Here is a 15,706-nt window from a genome sequence, read left to right as displayed (position 1 = left end):
GGGAACGTCCTGGAACTCAGAACGCAAGATTCAAAGTTCCAGAACGTTCCGGCAAGGTTCTCTCAAAGTGAAGAACAAACAAACGTTAATAGAATGTTCATTCAAATGTATCTGGTCTTTAATGACGTCAGCAAAACATTACCACGAAAACATTAATTATACATTGTTCATGGAGCGTTTTTGTCTGTAAACTTATTTCAAAACGTCCAGAGAACATTCAAAAGTAATATTCCCATAACGTTTGCTCAATTATAAACTGGACTGTTTAACGTTCACACAACCAAGAATTGTTTTTGTTTTTTTAAACTAGACGTTTTGAACGTTCAGGGAACATTCAGAAATAATGTTTTCATATCTTAATGGGAACATTAGCAAAACGTTCTGGTAGCTGGTGTGGAAGCAATTTAATATGTTCTATGTGCATTTTCTTATATTCATAGTAATTCGATTAAGGTAGTAAAATGCACGAGGATTGCATGTGGAGTCCCATGATTCTCGGCTACATTGATGGGACAAAGAACTATTAACCCTTATCTGTGTGTGTATGTGTATGACCTTGTATACGTGACTTGACAAAAAGTAATGCATGACTGAGACAAAGGGCCTTTTACACATTAGTAGTGGGATGCAACAATGTGTTAGTTATGGGACATGTTGTTCATGATGACATAGAGGGAGTCAACTATAAAGAAGAAAGGATGACCTCCCTTCTCTTTCACACTCTGCAGGCACTCTGTGTGACTGTTGGCCTTTTCTTGCAAGAGAATAAATAACCTTTAAAGACAATTGGTCTCAAATAATTGTATTTCTGTGCAGGCCAGGATAGTCTTGAGTATCCACCTTTTCCCTAACTGTGTTTTAGATTATGGGAGGCACTTCCGGTTTGGGGAAGTTCCACTCAAAAAGACTGAAACAAATCATTTCAGATCATAAGGTTGCGCTACAAATACTCCTTATCCGTCAGTTTGACTGAATGAGCTGTACAATTTCCTTCATGTTCTATTTTCAGACTTCAAGTCTTCAGACTTCAATGTGACACGGTATAACAAGGATATCTGTCAAGAACTCTTTTACAGTCGCTGGATTTTTTCCCCTCCTGATTATTTTCTTTTTTTCCTTTATATTCCGCTGTAACAGAATGAAAAAGCATAACATATACTGCGCATTGATGATCTGCTCTGATCTGATTTAATTTACGATATATCTCATTAATAATTCACTGAAACGCACTAAGAATTGTTTCTCCTCAAATCCTCACGTCTCTTTCCTGGTTTGTTTTCACATGGATGCTTTCAAATGTAATTGTCTCCCCTTTTTCCTTCTAATCTTAAATTAGTATTAGCAATGTTTACTGGAATGCTTCGAGAGCAGGTCAATATAATATGTATTGTCTGTCGCAATGACGGAAGCCAATTTGAATTATCAGTCAATGTTCCAGTTAATGAACATTTTTGATTAAGGCAACGCATGTTAGATAATACAGACATATATTACTACAGTGATATTTATTCATGGTCTGTTGTAGTAATTTCTTAATGCTTTTACACTTTTAAATGTCCTTTTATTGTTCAATGGTTGAAGGGTGTGTAGAATAACGTCATCTCAGTTTACCCAGTTTTTGAAAATGCTTATTACATTCATAGAGCGAATCTTTCGCTGATTGTTTACAGTTTAACGGAAGTTACTCCCATAATTTGTGCAAAGCATCATGGGTTGTAGGAAAAAGGTGAATACATGAATATCATTCTTTGGGATATCTGAAGCATTTTAGAGGTTATGTGATACTGAATGGCTTTACTTTTCTCTGTGTCTACAGCTGGGTGAAGCGGTCGTCGTTTGAGAACGCGTGATTATAGACACCATCTTTCCCTTTAAGGCTTGAAAGTGTGGTTACGTTATCTTTGGCTATTCCGCCGTCCTCTTCTGCAAAACCAGCAGCTTTGTCTTTGGCTCTGTGGTGGGTAAAGCATCATAAACAGGTCAGATCAGAATACAGGGAAGGTAACATCAAGGTATGTTAGTATCTAAGGCCCTGTTTACACCTGGTATTAAGATGTGTTTCGGTCGATCGGATCACATGTGGACGACACGACAGGTGTAAACGGGGTCTAAAACGTTTTGAGCTTTCGTAGTGTAAACGGTCATGTGGTCGAATGTGTTCGAACAGCCACAAAACACCGTCTGCTCTCCACCTACTGACCTAATGGGTAAAAATGATGGGAAACGCGCTAGACAGACGGATTTAAACCATGACTAAAGACCCAAGTTTGGTTTGAAGATGAAAAATGTACCAAACACAATGTTCTCTCACCATTCCGGATTTCTAACACACACTTACAGCGTTCTGCTGGTCTTACGGCTGTCAGAACAGAAATAAAAGCTGTTGCTCTCCGAATGTTTTTCCGTCGTCTCCGGTCGTGTTCATATGTAAAATGCGCAAGCTTATTTCGTCCATTAGATTGAAAGATCTGAAAAAGCCCAAACAAAGACCCTCCCCTCGAATAAATCAGGACAGAAGTGGTTGAAAGTGGACAAAAGAGACGGATTAAAACACCAGGTGTAAACGGGAATGTGTCTCCCTCGTCTACTTGTGATCCGATCGACCAAAACGCATCTTAATACCAGGTGTAAACAGGGCCTTGAAGACATCCAACAGTTTTACACAGGGATCATCGACTTTACATTTTCACACCCCTAAACATGACGCATTAAAACAGTTTACCAACCCCAAATTTTTGAATGGTAGAGTTGAAACAGAAATGAACAACTGCAACCAAATATTTTGGGGGGGGGGGACTGTACAGACCTTATGCGGCAGAGAACATTCTTTAGAATTTTGTCTTTAAACTTGTTTTTGCGGTAGCTCTGTATATTTCTATTCTAGTTACTGTAAATTCGGCCTCTACTTCATAAACGCCAGAGGATAACTGGCCCCGACTGAGCCTGGGTTCTCCCAAGGTTTTCTTTCTCCATTGGGTCATCTGATGGAGTTTTAGGACACCATCGGGTCACTTGATGGAGTTTTTTCGGTTCCTTGCCACTGTTGCCTTTGGCTTGCTCAGTTGGGGATATTCAAATTAAATGACCCATCATACCACTGATCAGCTCTACCAAACTTGGATGTCTTTTTCCAGTAACAAACAAACACTGTTAAGTTGTTTTGATTGATACTGTGAAGCAGCTTTGATACAATCTGTATTGTGAAAAGCGCTATATACATATATTTGACTTGACTGGACTATTGCATTGCTGTCGAAGAGTAATTAGCTAGTGAAGTGGATTTAGTCATTGTAGAGTTAATGAAAGTTATCATGAGCATTGTAATGTTCGAAACGGATGTCATAACAAATGTCAGTAGACCGCAAAGATTTTAAGACAAGCGGTTCATTCATAAATCCGTAAGATCTGACCTCCATGCTGTTGAAATACAAACTGGAAGCCAGAACACAACGAGCGCAGCGCTGAAAAGGGGGCGGAGCTACATAAGCTCTATACAGTACATATGAGAAAGGACAGTTTAACATTTAGTTTAGTTTGCTCTGCTGTAATGTAATCACGCCTATACAAAAGCTTAGACAAAATGTGATCACTTGTGGGCACAGGAGATTAAATGTGTGGTTAAACCTCAGTCTGTCTTGTGATCAGATCGCCTGAGATGGATGTTAATAATTTAAATGAAATGGTCTGCCAAAAGAACATTACTGACCGTCGTCTTTTGCTAACTGTAGACGTCAGTAAAGCCATGATCCCCACAGCCACAGCACCTATGACCACACCAAACACGATGAGCCATGGAGGAGTGTCGTATGTGACCGGGGCCGCCAGCGTCGGCGGGATTCCCACGAACTCCAGGGTCATGTCCGATAACAGGAACGCACTGTTTATGCGATGCTTACTCAACCTGGAATTATAAATCACGTGTTAGGGAATCTGGCAAGCTAAAGGATAATCTTCACAGGTCTAGATGACCTATCCACCTGATTTTGCAAGACAGAAGTGAAGAATTCATTAGCTGCAATACACTCTTAGGAAAAAAAGGTTCAATGAGGTTCTAATTAAAACCCTAGGGTTCATGACTTTAAAGAACGCTTTATGCCAAAAAGGCTCTATATAAGGAGAAATGTCTTAAATGACTGGAAAATACTTTCATGTTTATTTAAAAAAAGTATGAGCTGTTTAATTCATAAAATATTAAATATTATATTATCTGCGAAAACAGTTTAAGATTTGAAATACACTACAAGTGCACATTAAATACAGTTAAGCGCACAAGGATAGTAAGCATTCAGCAAGGCGACTCAGTTGAAGTGTTTAAAGGTACAATATGTAAGATTTTGTAATAAAATATCCAAAAATCACTTGCACAGTGTGATATATTTCCTGCAGTTGGGTACTTACAATATCCCAAAAGTATCCAAAGATTTTTTATTTCAGAGAAATCCCAATTTTAAATAAGTGGCCATCCCGGAAAAAAATGTCGCCTGTCAATGACGCAATATCCGCGCTATCCTCGGTTTCCGTTCATACTGCCATAGCCATGACGTAACCATGGCGACAGACGCGGACAACTGCGTAGTGCATAACGTTTAGCGGCACAAAGTTCTTGTTTCTTTCAAACATAGACCATGGCAAGCAGACTTTAGGACAAACAAGGAGAACTAAGATGAGGATCAATATCAGCGTGGCGTTTTTGAGATGCCGAGAGCTCCACGTCCGCGACTAACTTGGACTCGACAGAGCTTCACGAGTCACGACTTGACAGCTTTATTAGACAGGTGAGCAAATGTACATAAAACAAATCAATGTTATATAACGTTAGCTCAACATGATGAAATGTTAGAATATGGTCAGTATGTTATTCTAATGTTGATCTAGCTCACTGCTAGTTTCGTATAGCAAACGAACTAACACGTAGTATAACATTATAACTTTCAACACACATTTAAATGCCGTTTAGTGTGATAGTGTAACGTTAGACCAAGTGAACCAGCGCTGCGTTCCCTCACATGTTTAATTCGTCTAATAAACTGACCTGTGTCAGCACTTGCGGGTAGTTCAGTAGAATTAAATGTCCTTATTCCTTTATATCCGCGGGACTCGCGTGTGATATCTGTCTCTTTAGCAATCGCGACCTGCTTCATACCACTGTAATGTTAAAAACATGAATGTTTGAACTCATCTATAAACATTATTAGATCCATCAGCTTGACAGCAAGTCCCATCATTCAGCTCATCACTGCGTCATCAACCTACGCCTTTGTTATTGTTGGAAACTGCACCCTCTTGTGGCGGAAAAAAACCTACATATTGTGCCTTTAAAACAGCCGTCACGTTGATGGCCATGTGCAGTCTACCAGTTAGTGAGCTATCTGCACATAAAGGCTAACCCTATAACCTGCAGCACAGCATTGACTCACCTCACTGCTTCCTCCACTTGTTCTTTGGGGATCAGTTGGGTTGGATCATCTGGCGATGTCACCACGAACACGAACGACACTCTTTGGGTATCATTGCACACCAGTATGTTTGCAATACTGGAAAAGATTATTTAAATGAGAAAAATAGATGTAATCATTATTTTTGTGAGGCTAATGGTGTGGCTGGTGTTTGTTATGTGGTGATTTTGGTTGCAGTACAGGAAAAAATAAATTAAATTTTTTTTGTAATAGAGGGCATAGAAAATGCACTGGAAATGATAAAACAGCCTCAGACAAACACACATACACTTACACAGCAAAAAACAACAACATTTTGGTCATTGATATAAGAAGAAAAAATTGTGTGAGATAATAAAGCTTTTTTTTTTAGAATACATTTTGAATTTATGTTTATTAACTATGTTTCTTAACAAATTTTTTTTTCATGTTTTAAATCTAATTTGTCTAATTTAAATCATCTAGTGTAAAATTGTGTGAGATCGTAAGGCTTTTTTTAGAGAATATATTTTAAATCTTTTGTTTCGTAATTGTTTGTTAACTAATTGTTTTTTCATGTTTTAAATCTAATTAGTGTACACATTGTTGACAAAGTTAACTTTTAGCAGTCACAAACATTTCAAATGTACATGTTTATTACCCAGAAGAAGGCTGTTTGCGCCGCTACACGTGGGTCGCTTCTCCTTATGTCTTTTAATTTTCTATCATGAAATAGCCAGTAAATAAAGGCTTTGTAAATAATTTTGAAGAAGAGTGCCTTGGATTTTTTCTTTTCTACATTTAAAATGTACAGTCTGGGAAAACAAAGAAAAAATCAAAGACTTTGATTTGATCAAATGCTCTTACTAATAAGATTGTCCCTTCTACTAATATCTACTATAACTGTGATGCTAAATCCTATTGGATATATATATATACATTTTTTTTTTTTTTTTTTTTTTTTGGAGGATGAGGATGAGCCCTTTAACATGTCCCAAATTTCCTACTTAAAAAGGAAATGTGTCAATAAATACTTAAAAAAATATTTATTTGCCAATTTCAACATAATATGATATAATGATGATTATGATTATCAGAAATGTTTTTTGAGCATCAAATTATCATATTAGAATGATTTCTGAAGGATCATGTGACACTGAAGATGGGAGTAATGATGCTGAAAATTCAGCTTTGCATTACAGGAATAAATTCCATTTTAAAATATATTTAAATTGAATATACAGCTTATATATTACATTATTTTTGTTCAAAGAAATGCTGCTCTTACCCCAAAATTTTGAACGTTAGTGTATATATTCTCTTAAGTCTTATTATTTGATGCAGTTTTGCTTCTCAAGTAAATAAATAAAAAAGTATCTCGTTTTAAGGATGCATAGTTATTAATAAAATAATTGCCAATAAATCAGTAAATCACAATAATGTCAGTAGACTTAGTTTCCGGGTTGTATACTGGATGCAGCCAGTAAGAATCAAGCAGACGCAGGCGTCTCATCAATGTAACATGATGCTGCAAAAGAACCACACGCTCCCTATCCAGCGTCCCGCCATCAATCAATACTGCGCTTCTCTCACAAACAAGCCTCAAGCATCTCTGCAACACTTCAGCTGTGAGATTTCACAATCGTTAGGGGCCGATATCTGGCTGGGAAAGGTTAACCGCAATTGATTTCCCTTGACCCATTAGCATCTATATCGGCCCGTAATTACACCCGCAAAATTAATCAGTCTTGCTTTCCCTACAACTGAGAGCGGCTCAATTGCATGAATAGAATTAAGGGGAAAAACATTTAATCCACTAAAACAGGACAGTCCTAAAAAAACATCATGCATTTTTCTTTTCACCTGTAGATGATCACTGTTATTATTAAATGTGTAAAATTACTGCTAGATCATTGGGCTTTGGTAATAATCCGTCATTACACAAAATGATATCTACTCATTGCACATCAAACCTCATTCGGAGAAAAAGCATATCCAGCGGACAGCAACATTACCTGATATGTGATATTTTGTCAGATTTCATTTTAAAGCACATCAATTATCTAATCTTAATATAATCTTAACAAATGTAATTGGAAAGCTTCTTTGAATTATCTGTCAAATGAATAATATGTGATATAAATAACTCGGTCGAATCTATCACACTGAGCGTAACGCTTCATTTCACTAAATTCACTAGCATTTTATAATACATTTTTGAAGCAATGTGAGCGGTCCTTGCCTGTACAAAAGGTGTTGTTGCTATGGGAGTATTTTCACCTGTTTTAAACCCGCTAGGCGAAAATCATAGGTCTGAGCACAAATCATAGACATATTATCCCAGGGCAAACAGAGTGTGATGAGAAACATGGCAAAGTATGCTACTTAGGGTTAGGAGTTTGTTCAAATTCCTAACTCAAGTGAGAAAAAGAAAAGTAACTGGAAAGAAAGATAAGGAAGGCTGTTGAAATGCTGGTCTGGCCTGGAAGCTGATATAGATTTGCGTGTCAGCAGCGTAGCAATGGAATCTGAGACCGTGCCGTCAAATTATTTGCCGAAGGGGAGGCACATAAATTGGAAAGAGGAGAGGGCCGTGATTGGAGCCTTGGGGGACACACCGCGTTAGACTGGAACAGTACATGATCTATGTTCCTCAATAGATACAAATTACTGCCTTGTGCTAAGAAATGATGTTAGCCAGAGGAAAACTCTACCAGTGATGCCGATGGCTGATAAGCGGTGCGTAGAACATAACGGCAGACCAGCTCCAAAACTGACGGATATTAAGATTTCATGCTTGAAATGGAAAACACCTCTGTAATTTTTTACACAAAAATACACGTTACACAAAACAATGCAAAGCAATGTAACGTTATATAATCTTAGTTAATCTGAAATTGTTAACCCCTTTGTCATTGTGTAACATGTAATGTAATGCAAAGTTACAACATAAAACAATGCAAAGCAATGGAGCTCAACGAAAGCAATGCAAAGCGATATAAACTCATATAAACTTGCTTCATCTGAAAGCATGTTCTCATTTGAATATTTATGAGATTAATAACATTGACAGGACAAGTACAGCATGCAGCAATCAGGCCAGATTTAATAACTGTTTTTCCATCTAGAAATGTTGCCAAATAATTCACTTTAGTTGTCTCAAGTCCTCTGAAACACTACCAGATTCCCTCAGGTACTAAAAGTGCACCCAGCATTTGAAAGTGTCTGCAGCCGTGCAAAGCACATGCATATTTAATGAAGCAAGCGTCGAGGAAGCTTGCGATTGGCTGTCTGTGTCTAAACAACCCATGTTGCATTTTAGCAGCTCAATGTTTCACACTGTTGCAACCGTTGACTGGTTTATAGCCTTGTCGGGACATTTGCTCCTGACAGCGATGACAAAATCTGCCCCTCTCCCCCACATGCATGACTAACACAGAGACATGACTCTTACTAACCGGCTGTGGTCAAACCATTCCGCTCACGTTTTCAATCACAATCAAAGTGGTCATCGCACACACAGCCATGGATTGACCAGTTTTGCCGTTGATTATCTTGTGTTAAGTGTGTCATCATGTCGTGTGTGGGCGAGTGGCGGTCTACTCACTTGTAGTTTGTGTCCTGATTAGATTTATTAGCGCGATTCATCGCAAACGCCAGAGTAGATTGGAAGAGAAACATCTCACTCTTATTCCACTCATACTGAGAGAGAGAGAGAGAGAGAGAGAAAATGTTTAATTATTTAACATTCTGCACAGGAGATCAATATGCCTGAATAAAATTATGAAACTAAATGAAAAGAGGTGAAACAAAACCAAACCCTACTGCTTTATCTCCGAGGGCCGTCTTAATGCTGAGTCTGACTTTAAATCCAGCGATGCTGTCTACAGAGAGAGAGACAGAGAGTTTATTCACAAATAATCTTGTGTTGTTGTTGTGTAGACCCGTGTACTTCCTGTTCTTTGTGGGCTGATAAGGTTTCTGCAGTGTGTGTCCTTATTTACCGTCCTCCTAAAAGATCCTCGTTTGGGAATTGATTCGTCACTTTATTTCTCAGTGGTTTCTCAAGTGGATGAGATAAGATGCCAAACAAGAAACTGAGTCTGTATTTTTGGTCAGACAACAAAGTGGCATAATCAAGTTTAGGATGTTTAGATGCTGCAGCGATGCTTTTTTATCCTTATTTAAACTCTCTTGAAGACATTTCACTGGAATTTCACACTCCCTCTGAACAGTTTCACTTTCTTCTTTCCCTGAAACGTATCCTGAATTGAGTTCCCTGGCCTTTTCCTGGCGAATATCTCAAAAACATCACAAAATAATAGCGAAAAAGGTTTTGTATAAACACAGTGAAGCCTATTTTAGGGGCATTATGATTTGTCAATTAAATGCAGGATTATTATTGTTAACTTAATCTGAACTCATAAACAACATTTTTGTTGAAACAAAATAAATGTTAAGTCAAATAAAATAAAAATAAATAAATAAAACAAGGTAACATCTCATTTATTGTAACTTGAAGTACTAAAATAACTAATAAATCAATTTAATTAATTCATATTATATAGACATATTTTAAAAACCTAATAAAATAACAAAATTGAACACAACAAAACAATAAAAGCAAAGTGAAAACAGAAAATATATATAAAAAAAATAATTCTAATTAAAATATTAATAAAAACTATAATAAAATAACATTGATTAAATGACAATAAAGGACATTTTCTGTAAAATTAGAGAGATTTTACTTTTTATATTTTTTTGTAAATAAGTATTTTTTTAAGTGTTTTATTACATAAAATGTAAATACATTACATTTAAAAAGGCAGTACAAAATACTTGCAATTCAAATCATATATAATTTTTTTTTTTTTTGCATTGCAGTAACAATGAGATGTTTTCCCAAAAACTATTATAATGAGATTTTTACAATGAGAAGTGTGGAAAAGTGTGCTTGTAAATAGGGCAGCAAGACATTGAAGAAAAGTGCTATAACTCGTTAAATAATGCAATATGCGTTACAATAATGTGCAAAACAGAAATTGAATCATCAAATGTAAAAATAAAACTTCCCTGTATGAATTAAATAAACACTTATTAAGACTTAAAGCTATAAAAGTTATTCAGTCAAGAGCAGCGAGTGATTTTCTCTTTGATTTGATCATAACCGACGCGAGTAGGATATTCACATTTATGATATTTCGATATATTGTGTTGCCCTACATGAAATATAAAATTATAAAAAAAAAAGTTTTTTAAGATCCTCCAGTTTATTAATTAAACTGAAAAAGAAAGACATTATTATCTGTAAATTCTCAATTGTAACTAGATGAATTTTCTAGTATATTAGTCAAAGTCAAAGTCAAATTTATTTATAAAGCACATTTAAAACAACTTCTGCTGACCAAAGTGCTGTACATATGGAATCAGTTAATCAGAATAAAATAACAAAATAATAAATACAATAGAACATAGAACAAAGTAGTGGGACGGCCAATGTAACCTGCTTATTCAGTGTTGAAAGCTATAGAGAACAGGTGTGTTTTTAGCCTGCATTTAATCTCTATCTTTAGCATATTAATCTTTAGCACTACTACTCAGCTCCTCAAACGGCTCAAAGAGTGCTCCAGGTTTTCTTTCCACTTTGAAAAAAGACTGCGAGATTAAACATGACTGTTAGTCTGAACTGAGAACAGATGACCAACCCTCGGCAGGCACAAAGATCACAGGAAAACAATTCACTCAAACAGACACAGTTTCTCACACAACTCCACTTGAGATGTTTTACCTTTACACAGATCTTTGGCTGCCGTGGGCGGCAGGAGTATCAGGAGAAGAACTGCGATGCGCATCTCTGGATATTTGGATGAGCTTTAACACATACGCCACTGAATTCAGCGCTCAAGAGATTATAAACCGCTCAGAACATGAGATACAAAGGGCTGGACGGAGCCGCTTAATGGTTAAGCAATGACTAGACCTTCCTCCAGAGAGAGAGAGAGAGAGAGAGAACAAACACCATATATTCACATAGTCTAAAAACTGTCAGCCGAGAACATAAATGTACATGTAAAAGGATTGCTGCTTGCTTGGCTGGCTCGGGTTGTTTCTGCTGTGAAATTATAATGGGAGTGTGTAAACAGCTGTTCTGTTTGCTCTCAGGTCTGTGAGTGCATATGAACGTTAACGCGTATGATTTCTCTTCATCATATTCATAACAACAGATGCGTCTGCGCTGACCTGCGTTGTTTTCATCCCTGCGCTGTTTTTTCTTCTGTTATGCCTGTCTTCTCGTCTCTATATGTAAACACAGGCTGTTTACAGCGGTGCCGTGTGTGATATCAATATGAATCTGAACGTCATTTTGACTTCTGACTTTCTTCTGTTGTGTAAAGTTGCGTTGTTTTGTTTTTATGATGCGTTTCCGAGTACGCCGTCGGTAACTGCACTTCAGAGTGACGGCGTACTCACGAACGTGGGTCAGGCATGGGGCGTGTCTGATGCTGGGTTGTTTCAACCCAAATTTGGGTCAAATATGGACAAACCCAAATGTTGGGTTAAAAATGTAATTAAAAAATGTACAGGTGAAAGTTGAAGTTGGGTTAAAATTTTAAATTACGTTTTTAACCCAACATTTGGGTTTGTCCATATTTGACCCAAATTTGGGTTAAAACAACCCAGCATTGTTTAAAGGGAAATCAGTTCTCAGATGAAGGCTGTTCTTTCTGTGAACCCCTGATGATTGAATCAAACCACTTCTTCCGCATCTTTCCTTGAAAGCTTTTCAAGACCAGGAAAAGACACGTCAGACAAGAAACAAGTTTGATGGTTAACCAATCCTCTGACACTGCGAGATGAGGAAACATTCAGTCAGTTAATTTGTCACCTAATAAAGAGACCAGGTTTACTCATTTATTGTCACACTTCAAGTGCCATTATATACACTACCGTTCAAAAGTTTGGGGTCGGTACGATTTTAAATACTTTTAAAAGAATTCTCTTCTGCTAACCATGGCTGCGCTTATTTGATTAAAAATACAACAAAAATCAGTTATAGTGTTAAATATTATTCCAGTGTAAATCAGCTGTTTTCTGTGTGAATATATAGTAAAGTGTAATTTATTCCTGTGATCAAAGCTGAATTTTCAGCATCACCAGTGTCAGTGTCTTCAGTGTCAAATGATCCTTCACAAATCAGTATAATATGAGGATTTGATGCTCAAGAAACATTTATTATTATTATCAATGTTGAAACAGTTGTTGGTCTGTCAGTTGTACAGTTTTTTTTTTTTTTTTTTTTTTAGGATTCTTTGATGAATTGGAAGTTCAAAAGACTTTTGTAACATTATAAATGTCTTTACTGTCACTTTCGATCAAATTAATTATTCCTTGATAAATAAAAGTATTGATTTCTTTCCTCCAAAAAATAAAAATAAAATTCTCACTGACCCCAAACTTTTGAACAGTAGTGTATATTTTAGGCTCGGTATTTAAAAGAAAAATAAATGACTACTTTTATTCGGCTGATAAAAAGGAACAGTAAGGACAATTTTAGGCTTAAATTTCTGTCAAATAAATGCTGTTCTTTTGAACTTGAAGTATCATATTGTTGTTTTCGATCGATAATAGTATATAGCATATTAGAATGATTTCTGAAGGATCATGCGACACTGAAGACTGGAGTAATGATGCTGAAAATTCAGATTTGATCACTGGAATAAATTACTTTTTATCTGTTTTCTATTTGAATATATTTTATTTTGAATTGAAATACTTTCCCACACAATATTATACTGTTTTTAACTGGATTTTGTTTAAATAAATGCAGCCTTGGTGAGCATAAGAGACTTGCTTAAAAAAAAAAAAACTTTCTAAAACTCTAACACACACCATTTAAAAGTTTGAGGTTGGTGTATATATATACTCTTTGAATATTAGATAAAAGCAAATATTGTAACTTGCTGTAAGAACACTAAAATAAATAATTTGCTTAAGATAAGATAAAATAAACAACCTTACAACAAGATAAATGTATTTGATAAGCAAAATAGCATCAGATATTAGATTTTCAGAGAATATATCTTGAACAATGTTTTTTCTTATAGCCCGTGGCAATTTTCTAAGCATAAACTCACTAAATTTTGTTACATTTATGCTTAAAACAAGAAACAATACTGCCAACAGGGTAAAAAAACAACAATGCCTAATTCAAGAAATCTGAAAACAAGACAGAACATCTAACTCGTGGAAATATATCTTATTTTCAGAGGTTTAATTAGATTTTTTTAAATGGGATTCTGCTGTGTGCTTCATAGGATTTTGGTGCCGTTTCAATTACTTTTTCCACTTCAGCAAATTCCAAACCGGATAAAGTCATATGAGACTCTCTTTAGAAGTTGTTAGATAAGTGTCTGTCATGTAAATGTCATAAAATGTCACGCTTTGCTAACTGAGTGAACTATTGTTCACGTGAGAGTTTCAGTCAACACTCAAGAGCTCATCCTTTATAGTGGGACTGAGGATGCATTAACTCGAGCAAAGTCCAAGATGACCCGAGGTGGAGGGAAGTAGGCCTATACGGCCGTGCATGTATTTCAGTCCTCAGTACGCTTTCAGACAGTATTCGAATCGAGGCGATACTGTAAGTTGCTGTGTGAACGGGACATTTCGAGACTCACACCTGTAAGTAAATGCGGTTGTCAATCCAAAAAACTGCGGTGTGAACTTAGTCAGTTGTGTTATTAGAAATAAAATCTGGCTGAGGTTATGACAGGTTCAGTTCTTCTTGTGTGGCCTGTGAAGTGTCTGTTCTGTTGATGATAGTTCATGAACTAACTCAACCTTTCATTACCATTTCATTATCATTTATCACCCCATTAGTCTGAGTGCACTTACCCGACACAAGATGGCAGTACCGATCTAATGGAGTCTTCTCAAACTCTAACGGAAGTCATTAATACAGACCAACAAAGTTGATTCATCCAAAATATTCAAAATATCTGTGACTTTTTTTTTTTTTTTTACCATTTGATCCATGTCAAAAACATAGATTAATACAATTTACCATTTGAAATTGCAACTCTCTTTCAAGTTGAAATAAATAAACAGATAAGTATAAACAAATGCCTCTAGCAATTTAATTTTTTTTCCTAATATTAAATATTTTAAATCAAATGCAAATGTAGCCCACATATAAATATTTGATATAAATATAAAATGTTAAATAATGTCAATGTTAAGTCTTTAAACATTGAATATAAAATGTAAATATAAATATTTTATATAAATGTAACTTTTTAAATGCAAATGAAATTAGGCATTTTTAAATGCAAATCTTGAATATAAATTGAAATATCAATTCAATATTAAATAATGTGAAAATAAATATTACATCTAATAGTCTAAAATAAATCTCAATCTTCAAAAGAAACGTAGATATTAAATCTGCATTATTTGAAATAAATTTTAGTTTTGAAGCAAGTGCACTGAAATATTTTTTTATCTAAATTGTGTTGACACAATTTAAACATTTATTTTTAAAGTCTCTCTCTGTATATATTAAAATAGATTTCATATATATCTATTTTAATGTGCATCAGTAGAATTACTCAATAAATTGTAGATATTACCACTAAATATTAAACCTGGTGTGTAGTGAGGGTTTTGTGTGGTTGTGTGGCGCCTCCGTGCGGTCGGATGTGGAACTGAGAGAGATTTAGCAAATCTCCATCTGAGTTCACAGTGTGAGTGTGTGTGTGTGTGTTAATATGTGCCTGTGCTAGAGCACCGCAGAGCGCCTCCCTCCGCCACAGGGCCACGGAGAGGCCGTTCGTCTGCGGCTCGCGCTCGGGCATGGATCCGGGATCTGCCGCGGGCACCGGAGGGACCTTCCTCTCCCTGAGCGACAGTGAGCAGAGATGTTACTCCGGGCTGTACGCGCTCTGTCAGCCCGACAGCCTCGGCAAACCGGCGGCGGGGAAAGTGGCGGATCTGTTCCGGGCGTCGCAGCTGCCGGCCGAGACGCTGCACCAGGTGAGGGGGTTCACGCGGGTCTCAGCGACGCGACGCCCCTGAACGCGTGTCTGGGGGACGCCCTGAGATATTCAGATCTGCGCTGGTGTCTGTCTGGATGTACAGTACAGTACAGTATCAGTGTGTTCAGGAAAGAGTGAAGTTGAGGAACCAGCTTGTGGTTCGAGCTCATATGGTATCAGATGTTAATATAGTTCTCTAATATAGGCTACTATGGATGAATGATTACCATATTCATTCGCCATTGTAGTGACACA

General features: G+C 36.5%; 2 protein-coding genes across 3 annotated transcripts in view; one reads left to right on the top strand and one right to left on the bottom strand.

The window, feature by feature from the left end:
- Positions 1-1,495: 1,495 nt before the first annotated feature.
- Positions 1,496-11,334, bottom strand: cltrn (collectrin, amino acid transport regulator). The gene is made up of 6 exons (XM_056241253.1): positions 11,206-11,334; positions 9,240-9,298; positions 9,022-9,116; positions 5,418-5,534; positions 3,707-3,901; positions 1,496-1,952 (listed from the first exon to the last, which is right to left on the bottom strand). The coding sequence occupies exons 1-6, from the start codon at positions 11,267-11,269 to the stop codon at positions 1,811-1,813; spliced, it is 672 nt and encodes a 223-aa protein (XP_056097228.1). The 5' UTR covers positions 11,270-11,334; the 3' UTR covers positions 1,496-1,810.
- Positions 11,335-15,189: 3,855 nt separating this feature from the next.
- The window catches only part of reps2 (RALBP1 associated Eps domain containing 2), a 61,018-nt gene continuing 60,501 nt past the window's right edge, over positions 15,190-15,706 (top strand). For both annotated transcript variants that reach the window (XM_056241252.1, XM_056241250.1), the window contains exon 1: positions 15,190-15,449. In XM_056241252.1, coding sequence (XP_056097227.1) covers positions 15,270-15,449 — 180 coding nt within the window. In that variant the 5' untranslated portion in view covers positions 15,190-15,269. The remainder of the gene's footprint in view (positions 15,450-15,706) is intronic.

The sequence above is a fragment of the Rhinichthys klamathensis genome, unplaced genomic scaffold (assembly GCF_029890125.1).
Source record: "Rhinichthys klamathensis goyatoka isolate OS25496 unplaced genomic scaffold, OSU_Roscu_1.1 h1tg000635l_1, whole genome shotgun sequence".
NCBI classification, from domain to species: domain Eukaryota; kingdom Metazoa; phylum Chordata; class Actinopteri; order Cypriniformes; family Leuciscidae; genus Rhinichthys; species Rhinichthys klamathensis.
Note: the sequence above shows the minus strand (reverse complement) of the source record. Positions and strands in the feature narration are given on the sequence as shown.